Consider the following 22,512-nt stretch of genomic DNA (forward strand, 5'->3'; position numbering starts at 1 on the left):
TATTTCTACTAGAGCACGACTTTACAGTCCTGAGACAATCTTGAGAACAAGGGCGGAAAGGGACATTCAGCCAGAGTTCCATTAATGGAGAGCTGAGGGTGACAGGAGTTTTCATCATTCCACAGAAGTAGTTAAATTCATCAATATACTAACTGATCCTCAGATATTTAATAATGTTCACATTATTAAACTTTTTCTCTATGTCTAAACATCGCAGAAGACAAAGCTTCCAAATATTTGACCAAGTGGCTGTTGGTAATGTTTACTACAGCAATATACCACCAAGATACACATAATAAAAATGTTAAATGGCAAAATTTAAAACAAATTTCACCAAAATTAGAAATGGGAAAATGTATCCTGCATTCAAAGCATTATACTGCCTTCTACCCACACATTAACGTGAAGGGCCCACGGGCACTTGTAATCCAAGTCAATACACGTCATGTACACAAATTCCCCCTTTCACGAGGGAAGTGATTTTTTTGGTCTATTACACAGTGTATAAAATTTTAAACCTCTTCCTTCCTCCATGTCCCCCTGCAGTCCCAGATCCTCAGCATCAGATGGTAATAAAAACCCACACTGGGGTGCTGCCCGTGGGAAAGAACGGAGAAGTGGGAAGTCAGGGAGAAGGCGAAGTGAGGAGAGAAGGAGAAAGGGGGTTCCGGAGAAGCTACAAGGAAGATGGGGAAGAGGGAAAAGCAGAGGAAATAGAAGTTGGAAGAGACAAGAAAATATGCCAGTGGAACGACAGGAGAGGGGAAACTAAGTAGGAGGGTGGGTGGAGAGCGAAGACACAGGGAAAAGAAAAATGTGAAAAACCTGATCCATTTTAAATGTGAGGAAACTGAGGCCCAGAGAGGTCAGGCAATTATCCCAAGGCCACCCGCTCAGTGGGCACATGCTGCCAGGTTGAGGCCCCCAAGGGGTCCGACAGGAGAGAGGGAGCGAGGCCTGAGCCAGGAGGGCAGAGGCTGTCCGGCAACTTTGACCTCACCGCCTCTTACACAACGTGCAGGCTCCAGGCCAGCCACCTGGGCTTCCGGCGAGCCTGGGTGCTGTCTCACCATGTGGTTTGGATCCATGACTCTCAGATGCTCTGACGGCAAAAAGCATGGACCAGAGACCCAGACAGAGGGTGAGCTCACCCTCCCAACACCAATTCCCCACAAGGGCGCGCACCTCCTGCTGCGTCTGGGCACCGCCTGCCCCCAGGCTGGGACCTGCCGCTTCCCTAACTTGGTGGTGGCGCTTTTCAGACTTGGCCAATAAAATTTAAAAATCACAACCAACAATTCTTCATCATCCCTATGATTTTTTTCCAAAGAAAAATGCTACTGTATTGTCAAGACTTTTTATCTACAGGCTAAGATAAGAATAAATGGTTGTGCGTCAAGAAAAACTACTTTTTATTTTTGCACAGCATCTTCAATAATCTTAAAAAAATAAAGAGGCAGGTGGAAGTTGGAAGCCTTTTTTTTCCAAGACTTAAATCTTTCAAGAAAAAGATTCGTTGAAAGCTAGCTCAGGGACACAAAACTTAAATGCTGGCCAGGAGAGTCAGAATCTTGTCCCGATCCCACAACTGATGACGCTTGTAAAACATATGCCTTCTTTATTTTCTTCCACCACTAATCCCATAAATGTATGAGACTAGGTGTAAAGGGCTTCTTAAAAAAATGTAAGAATTTATAATTTCCTAACATGAAATTTTTTAATTGAAATTGGGCTAATTGGTTAAACAGAAATACCTTTACGCCACAAGTTATATACTCTGTTTTTACTGCAAAACATGAAAATATTGATACATAATCTACTCCCCCCCAGTGGTCATAATGTGGAATAGCAACATATTTCTACTGAATTACCAATGAAGAGGTGAGAAAGCTAAGAAGTTTTCATTAGTAAAAAATTATGATGAAAATATTTTTTAAAGCCTCAGTTACAAAGTTCATAATCTCCACCATAATTATTCTACAGTGAAGGAATTAACTCAGGTGCATTGCTGCATTTTCAAGGCCACTCATGGCAGAGACCCACACAGAAAAGGACCAGAGCCTACATTAATGCATATAAAATTTTTCTTTCCATATCTGGAATTACTTGTAATTAACGTTTGCCCATGAAAACAACCCAAAAGGGACAGATATGCTTTCTTCAAAACCAAGAGAAATTCTTCTTGATACCACTCCGAGGTTTTCCAACCTTCTGTAGTTTAGCCACTTATTGGAGAATGGCTATTTCATCTACTCAAGTTCCAGTATTTCATTATGTCCTCATACAACCCCCAAAACTCTAAACAGCATAGTTAGTGACAATTTCATTTGAGCTGTGAATGAGTGAATGATCAAACACAAACAGGTCGTTCTAGGAACAGAGGAGAAAAAAACAGGAAGAGTCTCCCGAGGTCAGAAGGTCCGGCTTAAAGTGACTCTCCCAACAATAATCTTCTTGAAAGCTGACATTTTACCTTTAAAATTCAACACGTTTTGCATTCTACTTTGAAACATCCATTTTTTTAAATATGAAGGGGAAAAAAAGGCTAACTGGTCAAAGTTTTCTTCTACCAAGTTCCAGGGTTAATGTACCATGTTTACTGTACAAATGGCCTAAAATATCCTCAGTCCCATCGCAATTTAAGGAGTCTGGGACTAAACATCTCTGAGCTCTATTTCTCTGACTAATGTTTTAGGTCAAACTTTCACCCCATATTTTAAGACCAAAGAGACAATAGTGGGTTGTCCGCAGCAGTCAAGTGTGGGATCCTTAAGAGCAAAGCTTAAACGGCCCAATTAAGGATCAGAAGAACCACGTCTTGACTTGTGTCCCACATTCTGGACAACACTTCCAATAAAATAAAGCCAAGTGGGAAACCCTCTGCCCTGCTCAGAACCCCCAGGGCAGCAGCCTCACTGGGGGTGTGTGTGTCTGTGTCATGTTCATCACAACTGTTTCCGTTTAAATGTTTGTCTATTTCTTCTCTCACTTCACCCTCTGAATAGCAGTTTGCAATGGTCCTGTACCCAGGGTAACACTCAGGGGCAACACTCTAAGAAAATAAGCAATTTTCTGTATGAGGGCTGTGTCACCCCATTTTGCTCACACTCTAGAAATCCTGTTGAAACATAAGTCGTTTTATTATCAAATTCAAAAAACAGTATATAATTTTAAAAGTGTGGTCCTTTAATCTTTAACAACAAATTCTCTGCTATAAACTCACACCTAGAAGCAGCACACAGTGCATCGCAACAGGAGTGACACCAAGTACAGGTAACGTCAGGAGACACAGGGCTGGGGTTCCCCACTCTGGGTCCACGGGAATGGCTCAGAGCTCACCAAAGGAAATTACAACAAACAAATGAAGTAATCAAGGACAGATGAGATTATTAACACAATCCTGAGAAGAACAGGAGAAAAATGTCACAAATTGTGAGATCAGCATCCTATAGGGACCCGTGTCAGTCACACTCACATTCCTCGCCTCTTAAGAGGCATTTCCACTTCTGTAGCTGGTTCCACACAACATTTTTCACTAAAGATTTTCTGGACCACTTGAAAAACTGGTGATGGTGGTTTTAATTATTTTGCTGCTGTGATTTCATCTCCAAAAAATTGCTTACAATTTTCTCTATTTTAAAAATATTGGTAATTAGCTGGTACTCTCCTTCCTGCCGTCTTCAATCTGGATAAACAAATTGCTACGGTAATGCCGAGTAATTACTCAGAAGCCAGGAACTCAGCAATAATCTCTTGGATATGCAGTTTCTTGGGGAGAATAAAAATTCTATCATATATAAAATTCAAACAAATAATAATAAGTATACTAGGATTTCAACAGACAAGTATACAAAGGACAAACTATCAGGAACATCAAGAACCTGTTCACATCTTACATGGAGAAGCCAGGATGTACACCAAGGCCTGCTTGACTCCAGAGCCTCTGCTTTTAACCGTGTTGTTGGTGTTTAATTCACAACTTGCTTGCTATCATGTTAGCAGGCTTAAACAAAATACCACCCAAGCAGTTGGGACTGTCATTTTAATAAAGAATCATCATGAGTGCGGCTAAGAGCCACCCCACAGGACAGATGGTCTGTAGCCTTAAATGGGCATCCAATGGAGCCTGGAAACCGTGCTTGGTTTCTGTGGTCAGCCTGCTCTCCCAGTTTCTCTTTCTTTTTCCAACTTCCATGTTTCTCAACCTGACTGCATTCCCATCACCCTTCCCTCCCCATCTCAAATTCTTGTACGCAGGTCACTGTGTTCTTTGGGTAATGAACAGCAAACGTGGCTAAACCACGCTGCTACGAGAATAACTTAAGGAATTTACTTTTACAATTGGAAGATTCTAGTACTACATTTAAGTCTGTTACCAGATTTTACTTAACTAGTGAAATTTAAATTAAAACAAAAAATCAGAATTGTTAGATTACTGCCTTTCAGAGGCTGAATCTGCCTACTCCAATATAAAGTTCCCCTGGACTTCCCTGGCAGTCCAGCAGTTAAGACTCTGTGCTTCCACTGCAGGGGGTGCAGGTTCGATCCCTGGTTGGGGAACTAAGATCCCGCATGCGCCAAAGTGCAACAACAACAAAAAAAGTTCCTCTAAGATGTATTTAAAAAAGTAAAACTTGTAGTACTGGTACCCAGATGTATACAGTTATATTACACACATACAGAAGAGTGCAATTCCAAGATGGCAGGAGTAGCTGCACCCTTCGTTGAAGGTAAAGCCTTAAGTCACCTTTGCTACAGAGAGGTTAAATGCTAGTAATATGTCTAACATTTAACCCTGCAATGTCTGGGCGCACACAGGATCCAAGAAAGCACAGAGGCATCTGAAAGCAGCAACATTGGAAGAAAGGTTCCCCCTCTTCTAAGTATGCTGCACCGCTGAAACAAAAAATGAGTGTGACATTTTATTACAATTTATTTTTCTTCCAGACTCAACATACTTCATAAGGCTCTCTGGGAAACAGGGTATATACTTTGTGTAAAAATCACTAGCCTTCGCAGCAAATTAATTTTACTCAAGTTTTTAATGCATACTTTAATCATAAAACTTCTGGACGTGAAAAGAAATAAGCAAACAAAGGTAATATAAGCTAAATGTTCATGAGAAACTGTACAGTAAACCAGTATTTACATTGAAATCATACAAGGAAACACAATATTGGCAACCCAGCATTGTTTATCTAGTGTCTAACTCTGAGTCACACTCCAGAGTTAGTCCTTTGCACATATTCTCTCTGATCTATACAACTTCTGTGAAAGACAGATTTGCTTTATCCCTATATCTTGCAAATGAAAAAACAGAGGCTCAGGGGAATTATGTACTATATCCAAGGTTACCAACTAATAGTAACCAAGTTGGTTAAAACTTAGTTTTTTTTTAAAATCTATTAATTCTGGCTGTGTTGGGTCTTTGTTGCTGTGCGCGGGCTTTCTCTAGTTGTGGCGAGCAGGGGCTACTCTGTTGTGGTGTGCGGGCTTCTCATTGTAGTGGCTTCTCTTGTCGTGGAGCATGGGCTCTAGGCACACGGGGGTCAGTAGTTGTGGCACGTGGGCTCAGTAGTTGAGGCTCACGGGTCCTAGAGTACAGGCTCAGTAGTTGTGGTGCACGGGCTTAGTTGCTCCGCAGCACATGGGATCATCCAGGACCAGGGCTTGAACCTGTGTCCCCTGCATTGGCAGGGGGATTCCCAACCACTGCGCCACCAGGGAAGCCCCACCAGCTAATTTTTTAAAGTGCCAAATCCAGGTTCAAACCCTAATCCACTTAGTTTCAAACCTCAAGATGTCTCCATAGTAACTTCTAGGACACAATACTTAATTTGGAACTCAAATTTGATGTGCTAGATATTTTAAAAATCTCAAATACAGGGACTTACCTGGTAGCGCAGTGGTTAAGAATCCGCCTGCCAATGCAGGGGACACGGGTTCGATCCCTGGTCCAGGAAGATCCCACATGCTGCGGAGCAACTAAGCCCACGAGCCACAACAACTGAGCCTGCGTGCCTCAACTACTGAAGCCCGTGCTCCTAGAGTCCGTGCTCCACAGCAAGAGAAGTCACCGCCATGAGAAGCCCGCACACCACAGCGAAGAGTAGCCCACGCTCACCGCAACTAGAGAAAGCCTGCGCACAGTAACGAAGACCCAACGCGGCCAAAAATAAATAAATATTTAAAAATCTCAAATACAATAAATCTAAAAGAATAAAATATCTAGAATAAATCTAAAAGAAATAAAGAAATGAAATTAGCCAAAGAGCTGAACATTTACATATTTATAATTACAAAACATTGCTAAATTTAAAAGGACTAAAATAAATAGAGAGATATCTTGTGTTCATGGATACAAAGACTTAATATTGTTGAGATGTCAATAGTACCCAAAGCAATCTACAGATTCAATGCAATCCCTATCAAAATCCCAACAGTTTTTTTTTTTTTTGCAGATACAGAAAGTCAGTCCTCAAATTGATATGGAATTGCAAGGGGCCAAAACAACCTTGAAAAAGAACAAAGTTCCTGATTCCAAAACTTATTATAAAGCTACGGTAATCAAAACAATGTGGTACTGCCTTAAAGATAGACATATACACCAATGGAACAGATTCCAGAGTCTAGAAATAAACCCAAATATATATGGCCAATTGTTTTCTGACAAGGGTGCCAAGTCCATTCAATGGGGAAAGAACAGTCTCTTCCACATATGGTTCAGAGACAACTCTGACTCCAGAGCCTTTCCAATTAACCATACTGTTGGTGTTTAATTCACACATACAAAAGACACAATGTATAAGACACTGTATATAGAATAATTAACTCAAAATGGATCAAAGACCTAAATAAGAGGTAAACCCATGAAACTTAATGATTCTTAGATATAACACCAAAAACATGAGTAATGAAAGATAAACTGGATTGCATCAAAATTTTAAACTTTTTTTCCTTTTTTTTTGGCCACACCATGCGGCTTGCAGGATCTCAGTTCCCTGACCAGGGACTGAGCCCTGGCCACGGCAGTAAAAGCCCAGAATCCTAACCACTAAGCCACCAGGGAACTCCCTAAAACTTATTTCCTTCATCAAAGGACCTTATCAAGACAGTGAAAAAACAACCTATGGAATGGGAGAGAGGATCTGCAAATCATATATCTAATAAGAGTTTCATGTCCAGAATACGTAAAGAACTTTTACAACTCAACAACAAAAGGCAACCCAATTAAAATACGGGCAAAAGGCTTAAGTATCTCTCTGAAGAAAATGGCCAATAAGTACATGAAAAGATTGCTCTACATCATTAATCATCAAAGAAATGCAGATCAAAACCACAATGAAATACCACTTCATACTCACTGATGGCTATTTTTTTTAAAAACCAAATTGAAAAGTGTTGAGGATGTAGAAAAACCTTTCCAGTGTGTGGAGGGTGCAGCACCCCTTACCTCCTCACTCAATGTCAGTGGCAGTTTCCCCAGCTGTGACAATCAAAAATGCCTCCACTGTTTCTGAGTGTCCCCTGGGAGCAAAATTCTTCCAGCTGTGAACCACGGGTTTATCTAGATAGCGTGTGGCCCTGTATTTATACACTGGTTCTGGTTAGAGGTGGGCCAGGCAGGCACACACACAGCTTGGGCTCCGAATTTAGAGAGATTGAGTTTTAAATTATCGTTCCGCCACTTACCAGGTACCCTGACACGTAACCGTCCTAAGCTTCAGCCTGACCTGAGCCTCATACGACCCCTCCATAGAGCCAACCCCTCCCCAGGGTCACAGCGGTGGCCAGAGAGGACTGCTTCCACAGTTCAAGGAGGTGGGGTAAGCAGGGCCCTACGGGGCCTTCCCGGGACAGGCCCCTCCCCACGTCCTCGGCTGCAGCTCCTCTCTGAAGTACCTAGAGAATGGTATCTGATGCACATTTCCTGAGTTGTTTTTACAGACGCTAGAACTCCCACCAAATGGAAGAAATTAACTACTTGAAGACCATGAGGCCTACCGGCACCTAAGGATTGATAATGTGACACCACCCTGTTACCTTACCATCAACCAAGCTACCTCAACGTCAGCCAGTCAGAGAATTGTGTGCACGAGCTGGGACGCCCCTCCCTCATTTTGCCTTTAAAGATGCTTTGCTGAAAGCCATGGGGAGTTCGGGTGTTTGGAGCACAAGCTGCCCTGGACTCCCTGCTTGGCGCCCTGAAATAAACGCTGCACTTGCCTTCACCACGACCCAGTGTCAGCAGATTGGCTTTACTGCTGGCTTTATTGCGTGTGGGCGAGTGTACCCAAGTTTGGTTCAGTAGCAGTAGCACCTGGAAACTACTAGGTACTTCGCAGATATTAGATCGCTTCCTTCTTTCATTAGAAAACAATGTACAGACGGCCCCAGCTTACAATGGTTTGGTCTGTGAATTTTTACTTTATAATGGTGTGAAAGCAACACGCATTCAGTAGAAACCCTCCTTCACATTTTGAATTTTGATCCTTTCCTGGCTAGTGACAGGCCTGCCCTACGAACCCCTCTCGCGATGCTGAGCAGAGGCAGCCCCAGCTCCCGTCAGCCACACGATCCCGAGGGCAAATAACCGAGGCACTTACAGCCATTCTGCACCCAGACAACCACTCTGTTTTCCACTTTCAGTGCAGTATTCAATCAGTCACATGAGAGAGTCAACACTTCATTATAAAATAGGCTTTGTTAGATGATCCTGCCCAACTGTAGGCTACTGAAGTGTTCTGAGCACGTTTAAGGTAGGCTAGGCCAAGCTATGATGTTTGGTAGGTGAGGTGTATTAAATGCATTTCCGATTTAGCATCTTTCCAAATTAGGATGGGTTCATCAGGATGTAACCCCATCGTAAGCCGAGGAAGATCTGTATTGAGACCTATGCCCCGTAGGTGCCTAACGGGTGACTGTTAGGCTAGGATCCCTGCCATCAAGGAGCCCACTATTTAGCGAGGGACACAGGAGAGTAAACAAATGACTTATGACCTAATTCCCACTTCGATCAATAGCTCTTCTTATCTCTTTGTTTTAGCTTCCCAAACCATTTCCCCGTTGCCTAAGGCCCATGCAAATGAGGTCTACCCTTCAGCCTATTTGTGCAAATAGCATGAGTCTAATTCATATTCCAGTCCCAAAGAGCCACCCTTCTGACATGGGTGAGAAGAGCCCTAGAGGTATAGGGAAGGGTCTTCAGGTAAAAACTACTAGATCCAGCTACTCCCCCACCCTGTGTCCAAAGCAGACTGCCCTCCCCAAGAGACAAGGAAGGCATCTTCCCCAGGCTACCTAACTCTACTTAACGTGAATGCTGTCCTTTAATCACTGCGGAGGCTACACAATAAACCAATCCCATTTTTGTACCACCGTCCAGCATATTATTAGTACTCTTCTTTTTTTCTGAAAGAACTACCTTTAAATTAAATTTAGGTGCTACACAGGATAAAAACCAGTATCATTACTATGCAGTCACAACTCTTAAACAGTACAAAAGTATGATTCATTTCTCTGACGTGCCTGATCCACCAGACGTTGCTCTGAATGACTTCTGGCTATTTCCAAAAACCTAACCTACCTCGAAGGGTAAAGATCTTCCACTGTTGAGCATAAAAGGATATATTTCAAGACTGAAGCAATTTAAAAAGGAAGGAGTGTTCAAAATGTTTTTCACCATAACGGCGTCACTGAAATGCATATCTTGCCACTGAAGTGGGCAAAGTACAATTTGATTGCATACGTTTTTAGTCATATTCCTTCAGAGAGACTTTTTTTTATAGGAGTACAAACAGATTCCTTATTACCCATTTGTAATGGAGTGCAAAACTGAAGAACCTGAGGTAATTAGATCTTAGGGGTAAACTTCAGACTTATTAATAACATAAGCATCTGTAATTTAAACAGCAGTATTTTTCATCGTGAATAATGTCCATCAATTATCACCATCCACCACTCCCGCCTCAGCAGGCAGCGTGAGGTTGCAGGAAAGAAATGACTATTTGCTCACATCCCAGGACAGTATGTACATATGCATGTATCTATTCAGCAAGTATCACGCACACACACACCCCAGAACAACAGAACCACACCCCATTCCCCCCTCCCCACCATTTGGTTTTATAGAGACCTTGCCACCAGCACCATGTTCTCTACATTTGCCAGGAACCCCAAGGCGGATTGTAAACCTCTGCGTAAGAGGTGCCAGATTCAATGCTTCATGAATACACAACTTCGATTTTGGAGGCTTGTATTTCTCTAAACTTAACTCAAATTCAAGGGAGTATTAGTGAGGTCAAAGCTCAGCCCTCGCCTTCTAGACACCATCCGAGTGTGAAGCCCTTGTGCCAGAACAGCTCTCACTTGGTGTCAGTGAGCTGCAATGGAATCAGGGGTCATGGTGCCACAATTCTAGTTAAAAGGTGACTTCTGCCGTATAAACAATTAGACCAACCTCTCTCACTGCATCAATCACCTTTTAACGACTCCAGTAGCGGAGAGGAGGGTCTTCCCCCATTACTAGCAGCACACTAATTAAACAAACAAGAAAAAAACAAGCACCAATCCATCAGCTTACTTAACTGATGTCATAAAAGTGACCAGGAGAATTCCTCAGCTCCTGTAACACAGATTTCCAAACTGTGCAAGGGAGCATTGCACAGCCAAACTCTAGGCTCCCTTGCATTTAACTGTCAGGAATGCAGCCCCCAGTTTCTCAGAGGGAAGTCCTCTAGATCAGGAAGCACAAATTCACCGCTTTCTACTCTTCTTTCTGGGACTACCTGTCTCAGAGAGCACGTGGCGACCACGAGGCCGGGACGCAGGGATGTGAACTCCCTCCCTTGTGGCCACCCAGCTCCGGACATCCCAGACCGCGGCTGCAGAGGGGCCTGGGGACCAGGACGAGGCTGTGGACCTGGGCGAGTCTTCCAGCAATGACAATGAAAACACACACAGCTCCAACTTCATGCTGGACCGTGCACAGTGCCTCCCGGGACCCCGGTAGTTTTCAGACGTGTTAGGAGGGGGACATCCCTCTCGGGGCTCTGGGTGGACACTTGGGTGGATAAACGATGTGGGAGCAGCTGCGCCGCTGCTGCCAGCACCACCCAACACGCACATCACTGAGTGGTGCCCTAGTGTCACACAGCTCCACAAACAGACACCAGGTGAGGCTGCGCCTGCGGGGGCTCACGATCTGACCTGCACACGAGCTCCTGCAAGATGAGAGAGAAGGATTTCCAAGAGCAACAGCGAGTCAGTGAGGCAACATTTGAAATGTTGGAAAATAAAGCCCATTTCACACATCGATCTGTTTAAAAGCAGCATCTACTTTGATGTGCTGTTCGCTGTTCGATTCTGAGCTGGGATCAAGCCATGAACTTGGCTGACAAGGTACCTCCCCTCCCAGCACTTACATTCTAATGCTAAGGAGAGAGAAAGGCAACAAATGAAAAACACAATTCTAGACTGGGATAACTCTCATGAAGGAAGTCAAAGAGTGTATGGGAGGAAGGGCAGGAGTGGTGACTTCAGGTAACAGCCACATCTGAAAAGGAAATAGAGCACAGCTAACATGGGAGCCAGAGCACCAGGGCCCGGCCGATACTGCTCACCTAACTACGCCAGGACAGACTCCGGATTCACTTTCTCACAAGACACTGGTGCTGTTCTTTCTTTAGGCATTTTGCCAACCTGCAAATTACTTTAGAAACAAAGCCAGAGTAGAAAATGAGGTGACTCAGATACTACGTTATAAAACATTCAGGAAACCAGTGGAAATTTTAGCAGTCACACAGTCTGAACAAAAATCTCCAGGTGTAATCTAAAAACTGCTTCCTCAGAGTTGCTTTCTGACCTTGGTGAAGACGGATGGGACTAAAAGCATCTTTTAAAATGTTGTAATAACTAGACATTCTGTTGACACAAAGGATGTTACACACTTTATCTTCATTCCCTCTTGAAACTCACTGTTAGGAGCTGAACTGTGCCCCCAGAGTAAGCTGACGTTCTCACCCTCAATGCCTCAGCAGGCGACCTTATTCGGAAATAGGATCTTTACAGAGGTAACTGAGTTAAAATGAGGTCATTAGGGCGGGCCCTAAACCAATGACTGGCTCCCTTATAAAAAGGGGATATCTGGACAAAGACAAACAGACACACACACGGGGAGAATGCCGCGAGAACATGAGACAGTGCTCCAGGTGCTGCCACCTACAAGGAATGCCCAATGTCGCCAGCTAACCGAGAGCGGCCCTCAAGGAACCGGCCCCACTGACACCTCGAACTGCCTCCAGAACTTTGAGACAACACATTTCTGTTATTTAATCCATCCGTTTGTGGCACTTTGTGACGGTGGCCCTAGCAAACGAATCCACTCACCAACACAACAGGAAAGAAATGTAACAGGAGTAACTGTTAAGTACGAGGAAAAAGTTTAGAGGAAATGGAAGACGTCATGGAAGAGGTCAAGTTTTTGAAAGATGAAAGACGGAGAAAAAAAGGAGGACTAGACAGGAAGTGCTCAAAAGCCCTCCTCGGTGGAGAGATGTCAAAAACCATGACAACTATAAGAAAATTTCTGAGTCAAAGCCACAATTTTCCAAATTGAACGTTCCCACAGGGCCCAGCACAGTGGAGAAGCAGCAGCCGCCCTGCCGGGCTCCACAGAAGGCCGTCACGATGGGAGGAGCCGTGGACAGTGTCCAGGGCCCCGCGGTATCCTGGAGGGAAAGGTTCAGAGACACCGCGCGGGGCTCGGGCAGAGGATGCGTGGCTGCAGGGAGCTCTGCGGAGGGTGAAGCCACACAGGCCGAGGGGCGCCCACTACCCTGGGTGTCCTCCCGGCCTCTGACCCACCGAGACCAGGGGACAGACACGCTCACAAGCCACCAGGGCGGGGCTGCGGGTCTCCATCACACCCAGCCCAGCGCGGCCACCACCAGGGCTGGGGATCATGAGGAGAAAGAGCAGGCGAGAGCACCTGGAGAGGGGAGAGGACGAGAAGAGGGGCGGGGAGGGGGAGACACGGGCATTTAAAAGTTTGGGACTTCTCAACAGTAACAATTCAAAATTCTAAAGGAAAAGTATTTACGCTCTAGCATTCTACAGCCAGCCTCCCGATGAAGGACGAGGCTAGAACACATTTCCAGACGCGTAAACCTTATGAACTTGCCCTCCGGTGAAGCTTTCCTCCACGCCCAGCGGGACCAGGAGGCCGAGGGAGAAGAAGTGGGAAACGGACCCGACACAGGGACCCAAGGCAGGTGAGGGTCACGGAGACCAGGCGAGGGGTCTGGAGCTCTGTCGGAAATCGGAAATTGGGGGCCTGACACACAAGCCAACACAACAACTAACAAGCATGGAATCAAGTCCCACAAGAAACAGGTAAAAGAGTTGAAGGAGCTGCTTCTAAGAAGCAGTCAACAGCCCTGAGGAAGAGACTCTCGTGCGTTTCACCGCATACCTCAAAGTCCCATTTGAATTTTTAAACTATACATTAAAAAAAAAAACTTAAAAATGTTTTAAGATGAAAAGAATTATTATGTGATGCAGCCTTATAAAATGAATCTTATTCACAGGAATGAAAACTACTAAAGAAAAGAAAAATAAACACCAAGCAAATACGAGCACTGTGGGGCTTTGTTTTGTTCTGCTTTTAATTAGGAAAAGCTCTTTTCCAACCCTCAGCATCAGCCCCTGTGGTCCATTTGAGACTTAGGCATCTCTCATTAACAAGACAAAACAAATGAACCAGGAAATTTAAATATAGCAAAGTTCGGACTTCCCTGGTGGCACAGTAGTAAACAACCTGCCTGCCAAGGCAGGGGACACGGGTTCAAGCCCTGGTCCGGGAAGATCCCACGTGTTGCGGAGCAACTAAGCCCATGCACCACAATTACTGAGCCTGCACTCTAGAGCCTGCGAGCCACAACTACCGAGCCCATGTGCCACAATTACTGAAGCCCGCGTGCCTAGAGCCTGTGCTCCACAAGAGAAGCCACCGCAACGAGAAGCCTGCGCACCGCAACCAAGAGGAGCCCCAGTTTGCCACAACTAGAGAAAGCCCGCATGCAGCAATGAAGGCCCAGCGCAGCCAAAAATAAATAAATAAATAATAAATTCATTAAATAAATAAATACAGCAAAGTTCCTATCAAGTTATCTAGTTGATTCACTTGGAGCAGGGAAATGTCCTAACACAAAAGCACTTTTCCATTCTATGGCAAGGATATCAGCAAAAGATTTAGCCAACATTTAAAAGGATGACATTCAGCAGATGGAAAAAAAAGATCAGCTATCCTAACAATACAGGTATATTAGTATTTTTCAACTAGCAGAGAATAAAATTTTATGTAGCTTTATAATCTAAGGAAATTTTTCTGAAAATGATTAGAGCTTGCAGAAAAATGCCAACTACTTAGAGACGTTATAAACTAGTCAGCAAGAGAATTTTTTTCTTTTAGTTAAGTTTTAGTTAAGTATTCACCTGCACTATATATACCAGATATATAAGACAGCTCTGTTTTCTAGATACTACAAAAATAAGGCTCTACCTGCAGGCCTGGACAACAAAACTTATACAGCCAGAGATAAAACGACAGCCAAAATCACAAGGCTTAAATCTGTAAACATGCATAGTGCCTAAGACACATACAAAACTGCTCAATTACGAAGATATATTTCCTATTTTGACACTATAAAGATAAACGTTCTGGGTCAAGGAAGAAATTTCAAGCACAGAAAGCAGTATTTTTGAGACATAAACATCTTTCAACTGAACATCATATTCTCATGCTAAAAATGTAAGCACTGAAGCTCTCTCCCAGATGCTTCCTTTGCTCCCTTTCAATCCCCGTGTACAGTACTCCTTTCTCAATCCCTCCCTGCACAGCTTGGAGCAGCAAAATGTCCTAACACAAAAGCCCTTTTCCATTCTATGGCAAGAGTAACAGCATACCCCTACAAGAATACAAGCTACTTCAGGGCAAGGCGGCTGTTCTACTCGCCTTTCTGCCCTTTGCCCTGAGCCTCTAGACACTGGTGTCCCTTGTCCAGTTAGAGCTCCCAGCCTGCCACCCTACCTCTATTCCTTGGGGTGGCTTGAGGCTCTGGTTTAACACACAACCTCCTCAAACCCTCAGAATCAGCCCAGCAGAAGGTACTGTGGTCTCCACGTTACAGATGAGACAACTGAGTAAACTGAACACCAAAAGTGTGTTCCAGGACTTGGAAAATCCTGAAGGTCTATGAATGTATTTGTTTAATGGGAAGTTCCCCTGCACTGAAGAACTGATAAATCCCAAGTCATTAATTTATTCACGGTAAATAAAACACCATTAAAGCTCCGTAGAGGACTTCCTTGGTGGCACAGTGGTTAAGAATCTGCCTGTCAATGTAGGGGCCAAAGGTTCGATCCCTGGTCCGGGAAGATCCCACATGCTGCAGAGCAACTAAGCCCGTGCACCACAACTACGGAGCCTGCGCTCTAGAGCCCATGTGCCACAACTACTAAGCCTGCGTGCCACAACTACCGAAGCCTGTGCACCTAGAGCCCGTGCTCCGCAAGGAGAAGCCACTGCAATGAGAGAAGCCCGCAACGAAGAGTAGCCCCCACCTGCTGCAACTAGAGAAAGCCCACGTGCAGCAACGACAACCCACCGCAGCCAACAAAACCTCCATTAGAATCTTTCTGCAGATGTAGTTGGCAAGTGAGTCAAATGATACAGTGACGAGAGCACCAGTTCACAAAAAACTCAAACTCAGGTACTCAACAACATTAGGGGTTTCAGCCAGCTGCCCCCATGGGTGGAGGGGGAACAAGGCTCCTATATGGAGGAGGAAGCTGGAAGCTCCGTCCAACTCCGGAATGTTGGACCTCCGTGCTGCTATGCATGGTCCAGTCCCAGGTAACCAGGGGTCACAGAGGACGCTCCTCAAATCAGCAGTCAAAGGTACCTGGGAAGATCCTTGAAGAAGGGGTGGGTTTGGATTCTGACAAACTATGTCGCTGAGCCCAGCTCTCCTTCTCAACACTAAATAGAACCACCTTCCTCTCAGGCTCAGCTGAGAGCAATGTTAAGCCAGCGTTTAGGGACCCCGTTTTAAACACTCTGTCCTGACTCATCATAGCGACGTGATCACGCTGTGGAAGCGGGCAGAGGGAAATCAGCTTCACATCATCCAACGCGTTCCAGAGCCGCCCGGGGTGGGGGCGGGGAGCATCACCTCCACTGTTCCCTCCGCTGGCTTTTCTCACCCTGGCACAGTTGGTTTTGCACATATAAATGATTCAGAGAAACCCAAGCCTCCTATACAGCAGGTGCTATCTTTCTAGCAATTTATAGATGCTGACACTAAGAATAAGTTCTCCAGTTCTACCTAATCAAGTCAAAACAAAACCCTAAAATTGATGTCAAGCAGATGCAGGAGAATCCTTACGGTCCTTGGGCAGCTTGGTGGTGATGGAGCCAGGGCAATGCCACCGCAAAGCTGCGAGCCTTCAGCAAAGCTCTTTCAGCCCCACCAGCATCACCTAGAAAATGGGACTACTATCTCCATCTTGCAGGGTCATTGTGGCTCTTGAGATAATTTGTGTAAACCACAAGCCCTCACCCAAAGAAAGTGTTCAACCATGTAACTGCAACAGTAATGACAACCTTTCACAAACATTAAACACCTCCCAGAAATTCAGTGTCCCTAAAAAGTAGGCATCAGCACCACTTTACAAAGAGTCTCAGTAGCTATCTTTTAAAGACCCCCAAATTCCAAATTCTTACTTTTCAAATGACATTACTTAGGCAAGGTTTTTTAATTGGCTGAGCCAGTTAGAAAACCCTGCAACAAAAGATCAGTCCTTTCTCAAAAGGTATTTCTTTAATACACATTTTAAATGATAAAACAGAGAGCTTTCTCTCTTAAGTGATACTTCCCTGAATAAGGCCTGTCTCTGTGTAGTTCATATGTAGAGATGACTGTTAACATTATTCGAAATTCATCCAAAAAACTGTTGAAATTTTAAAGAAATATAATATGTGGGCAGATGCTTTGGAATGTTTTACAAAGTAAAAAATAATTACACGTAGAATCCTAAAGAAGCAAAAAGTATATTCACACAGAATCTTAAAGGAAACAAAAAGTATATTCCCTACGGGTCTGCTGTAAGCCCAAGCATTCCTTGACTTAGGCTGGTTCAGAAAAAAGACGCATCACTTTACAAGGATCACAGATCTACGACTCAACCTTTGGGGGAAGTACCATATCACATCAGGGAGCAGCAACTCAGATTTCTTAATTCACATGAACTGTCTGATGGGTCTGCTGTCTCACAGTTGATAACAATACAAAATCACACAATAAAATTAACAGATGATTTTATATGGAATAGCTCCTACCTTTGAAGGGCCTCTCTTTTAGAATGAATGAAACAGCACGTCTCTAGTACAGCAGGACACACCTATCTTGCCGGGAGCCAGAAATGTCACATCATCATGAACTGAACAGATGAGAACCATCCTGGCCATTGTACAACTCCCGTTTGTTTATTCAGAGGTAGAAAAAAGGCTTTTAGGTAGATTTCAATTCCAGATTAACCAATGAACGTTTTTGTTTATAATTAAGATACTTTCTCTATAAAAAAGAAAACATCTTACTATAGATTTAAAAACAGATGGGTTAAACCCTCCCTTCCATTATATTTCAGAAATAGGTAAATGCAGAAATTCAGTCAGTCACTAAAGGTGTGACTTGGTACCAAACACCTATCTTCCTTCTTGCAGGAAAGTCACTAGTTCCAGCCTTAGAGTTTCTGAAGGATGCTTTCCCCATCCTCAGCTTCTCCTCTTTATCCATAACTACTTAATTATAACCACCAAAACCAAGTAATTTTTAAACCTAGATAATGGTACCTCTTCTCTTTGAAATATTAGGGACTTTAATCATGTTTCTTAAACTTTTCAAATCCATGTTCCTTTACACTCCCTATAATGTTACGTAAAACATACAACAAATTAACAAATGACCAAAAAGTTAAAAATCAAAACAATAGGAGAAAGCACAACAGAACTTCAAAGCCCCCAATGCCCTGCAAGTACCAGGTCTGCACAGCCGCTCAGGCTCCCTCCCTCCGATTCCTCCTGCTCATCGACCTGTGAGGGCCCGACCCTTCCCCTCTTTCCCCTTCACAGAGACTTTTAAATTTACAGATCCAGTCCCCACAACCGTCCCCCAACAGTGCCCATGTTTAAATGTTCCTCCGCCTCCTCAAGCTGTCCTTTCTCTACTAGAATCTGACAAACCTTTAAGGCTGGCTTCTTAATCCCAACACTACCTCTCTCTCCTACTCCGGCCCTCGGTTCAACATTTACAGAGCGAAGGAGGCAAATTGGTCGCAGGCAGTGTCTGAAAATTAAGGAGACAGTCGTTATTTCCTCTAATCCTGGTTAAGGCTAGAGGAAAGCCACAGGTGACTTGAGAGCAAACACAATGCAGCACAGAACAAGCAAAACAGCAACTATATCATCAACACTGTGAAGGGTTTGCCTCCTGCAGCTGATCAAGGGAAGTGAGTCTTGAGGACTGAATACACAGGTGGAGACGGCTGGGAAAAAACTGAACTGAGAGCACAGGGAAACTCAGATTTGCTAAAATAGGCGAGAACAGACCATTGCAGATTCATGAACAGGAAAGATGAAAAAGACGCTTGAAGTTGAAAACAACTCAGAATTTGTAAACCACTTTGAATTTTACTTATACTCTGCCTGGTTAAAAATAAGTTGAGACAGTTCAGACAAACTTACCTATAACTAAACAATAAAGTGAAGGGGATTGGTACAAAAAATAAGGATATGAAGTGAGATAAAGGCAACAAACGCAGTTACTCTTCATAAAGTTAACTACAGAAGTAAAGACTTTCGAAACTGTCCAAATATGCCAAAAAGTCAGTTGAAGGCGATCCACCAGCTACCCAGACTCTACAAGGAGGGCTTTTCTGGAAGCCAATGTTTCTCCTCCAAAGAAGCAGGAAAGCCTTACTTGGATAGTTCATGTTTAAAATATATGACACTGCAGATAGACACGAACACCGCATAAGGAAGTTCTAAATTCTGATTACAAAAACAGACAGCACATTCCAAATGGCTTTTTAAAAGATCACCTTCTAGTAGTCTCTCAAATTATACATTTGACCTAAATAACCTAAAAATAATTTTAAAAGGTCCCACTCCTAACAACACATAAACCCCTTGCCTTTTGGCCACACCCTCCTTGTACAGACGTGCGATGAAGGCAGGAAAAGGATCTGATGCTGCAACCGCAGCGCCACGCTTTACAAGGGGGAATGAACTCTGGCTCCTTCCTTCCTCACTTCCTTGTAGCAATTTTAACACCAGTCTAACTGACAAACAGCGGCACTGAAACTTAGCATTCAAAGCCTTCAGAGGAAAAAGATTCTAAACTATCATCAGTGAATCAAATAAGAAAAAATGTGTGCTGTATCATCATTCTAATCCCAAAGTCACACTAGGGGCTTCATTTTGCATCGCAGCACCGTTTATCTCCTAGTGGATTCTTTTTTCCTTCTCCTTCCCTCTTGATGGAATGGAAACTTAGGGCAGAATCCTCCAGTCCCAGGGTTCCACAGCAGGGCCAGACCACCTGGGCCCAGCTTCCTGTTGTCAGTCAGGGCGGCTGAGAGGAGCACCGCAGAGGCTGGAGCGGCCACACCACACAGGCTGCCACGGACTCACAGAGATACCGAGTGACTTCATCTGGACCCTGGGGGTGAGCAACTTCTCCATTATTACCCTAGACTACAGGACCCCCACACGTGTAAAGTGTTTAGTGGTAGTAACAGTGTGTTACTAAAATAAAGAATCAAGCCCAAGGCAGGGAAGGTGGATTCCAAAAATCAGAGCTAATAGCCAACAAAGTCGCCAAGACGACTTCTTATTCAAATACCATATTACCAAAATCTAGCCATAAAGCTTACTGCTCCAGCCTGTGGGAACTATCCTCAAAGTTTTAGTAAGACATCATTTATATAGGATTCTGCCAACTGATGGCTCTGCTTGCCAACCTGTGAGCTGTCTCATCATAAAGAAGGCAAATGAGAGGTCAGAGAACTCTGGGGCTCAGCCAGAAAGAAAACTTACTTCTAAATGAAGGGAATAAGATCAAAACAGGCTTTCAAAATAAAGGTCTCAAACCACTGCCCAGCGATTGATGAGAAACTCAATGTGCACACACATACACATGCAGTGACAGCCGCTGGGGGTCCCATCAAAAAGGAAAGAATTTAAATTAAAGGCGGGCAGACTTAAAGGGAAACTTCCGGACAGGTTGCTAAGCACCCACGGGAGACAGCTCATTCTACCTCCTAACAAGACAAGCCCGGTGTCCCCGCGCTGTCACATATGAGGAAATGCCTATATGAAGACACACACCCATGAGAAATAGCTGTCGACACAGAGAACCAAGCTATATTTAAACTCGATATTAATATTTAAACTAAACATTGCAAAATGTTCACTGTAATGCTCGTCAGCTTAACTTAACCTTTTACCACCTCTAGTGAGTGGCACTGCCAGGATTATTCATCCAAAGCTCACAATTCAGGACAGTTGAGTGAACCGGCCCTCAGGTCACACTGCCTGCTGCTTCCTACCTTCATTCTACAGACCTCCGCAGGGGTCTCTTCTAAAAGCTGGCTCTGCGCTGGGTGCCGGCAGCTACGAGACTGGCCTTCAAGGACTCGGTCTAGCGCAGGAGACAACACAGCCAGTAACCAAAACATGACAATCCAGGTGATGAGTACCTTTTATGGCTATAAGAATGTAACAGTAAAGGACACAGAGCCCCAGCTGACCCTATTATTTGCTTCTTACCAGTGGCTTCACTGTAGTTTTGGATGGCTCTCCTATGCTCCCATTTCCTGTTCCTCCAAAACAAAGCTTCTCTGTTAGTTCTCAACCATGCCATCCATCATTAGAACCTACCATCTCATTTCTAGCATTCTACAGCCGTCACCACCCACACCTGGGCCTGGAGATACTGGAATCTGATACATCACCACCACATGTAAGTGGAGGGAAGCAGCCACCCACACCGTCCACTGCTCTTCCACACGTGGCCTTGGGCCTGCTTCTCATACTCTGGCCGAGTATGGCCTGAGGGTAACTGCCCTTCGGGCAAAGAGAATGCTGCACTAGGGGACCAGACACCGAGGGCTACATTACTCGAATCCTTCCCCCGCCGCTCCCACCTCTGCTACACCTGCCGCACTTTTCAATCTGAAACCGCTGAGAACAATCAGTATCAAACCATCGACATATATAAGCCATTAGGGGGGCACTAACTAACTTGTAAATTCTTCAAAACATATTTCAAAACTGACTTTGTTCAAAGCATTACAAACTAGCCAGGCCAAGTTTTAATAACCAGTAGCGCTTACCAAGCATCTTCAACAGGGCCTGGCGTGACACCAAGGCAAGAGACACTTTTTCAGTTAGGGAAAAGGAAGAAAAAAAAAGAAAGGTGTGGAAAAATAATCCCCAAACGTGCATTTCAAATTAGCCTAGCGGTTTGTTAAGTAATTCTTAACATTTCCAAATATTCAGAGTTCCAACACTTTCTGAAAGGAAGGATGCTCTTGCTGGTCCCGTTTTTCTTAAGTGTGCCTTCCAAACGACATCCCTAGTTTTCAATGAGAACAGTCTCAGTTTGTCCGGCCGGGGGGAGAAACGATGACCCGCGGGGTTAGAAGTTGAGAGAGCAGCCCTCAGCATCAACTGTACCTTAACATGTTCGACACAGATTAAGATGTGCAGAGGGGAGGGGGTTTGGGAGGAGAAAAACTACTCACACTGGGGATCCGGTCTACAGCCCTGAGGCGGAGACGCCGGGCAAACGGACGGCCGCAGAGGAATAACTGCAACTTCCCGGGCTCCCGACGCGATGCGTATCACGTACCGGGCCCCCTCCCCCAGGCCCGGGGGCTGGATGGAAACACGGCCTCCGGCGGCGCTTCCCTCACCGGGACCCGCTGGGCCGAGCGTCTCCGGGGCCGCAGCTCCAGCTTCCGCGCCGCAGAGCCAGGAGGAGGGGGTCCGAAGTGACCCTCCGCTCGCGCGGCGGGGGCACCAAATTTTTCAGAGTCTCCCCGCCCGCCGCGAACCCCCAGCCCGCCCCGCGAGTCCGTGTTTCTAGATGACGCCGGCGGCGGGGCGCGAGCAGGGGGCTCGGCCAGCGCGGGCCCGAGGGTCCCGGCCTCTGCCGGACGGCCCGGCGCCCGCGCCGCGCTGGAGACCCCGCCGCCGAGGACCCCGGCCCGGTACCCCCGCTTACCTGCAGCGACTCTGCTCCCGCCCCGCGCTGGCGCCCGCAGGCGGCCGAAGGCAAGCGGCGGCCGAACGGCGACGATGAAGACCGGCCCGGCTGGGCGCGCTCGCGGGCGGCCGAGGAGGCGGGGCCGGCCGGGGGCGCGCGCGGGGTCCGGGCGATGTCGCTGCAG

At 45.1% G+C, this 22,512-nt stretch overlaps 1 protein-coding gene across 3 annotated transcripts in view; it reads right to left on the reverse strand.

Moving 5' to 3' along the window:
- Positions 1-22,455, reverse strand: part of LPIN2 (lipin 2) — an 80,444-nt gene extending 57,989 nt beyond the window's left edge. The window contains exon 1 of one of the 3 annotated variants that reach the window (XM_029219633.1): positions 22,347-22,455. Coding sequence is in view for 1 of the 3 variants with exons in the window: in XM_029219624.1 (XP_029075457.1) it covers positions 20,668-20,673 (6 nt within the window). In the remaining 2 variants the exon portion in view is untranslated. Of the gene's footprint in view, positions 1-20,667; positions 20,687-21,864; positions 21,884-22,346 lie in introns of those variants that run through there. The other 2 variants (XM_029219642.1, XM_029219624.1) reach the window with 2 other exon arrangements.
- Between the last annotated feature and the right edge of the window lie 57 nt (positions 22,456-22,512).

Source organism: Monodon monoceros, unplaced genomic scaffold (genome assembly GCF_005190385.1).
Source record: "Monodon monoceros isolate NGI ecotype Baffin Bay Population unplaced genomic scaffold, NGI_Narwhal_1 Super_Scaffold_1, whole genome shotgun sequence".
Classification (NCBI taxonomy): domain Eukaryota; kingdom Metazoa; phylum Chordata; class Mammalia; order Artiodactyla; family Monodontidae; genus Monodon; species Monodon monoceros.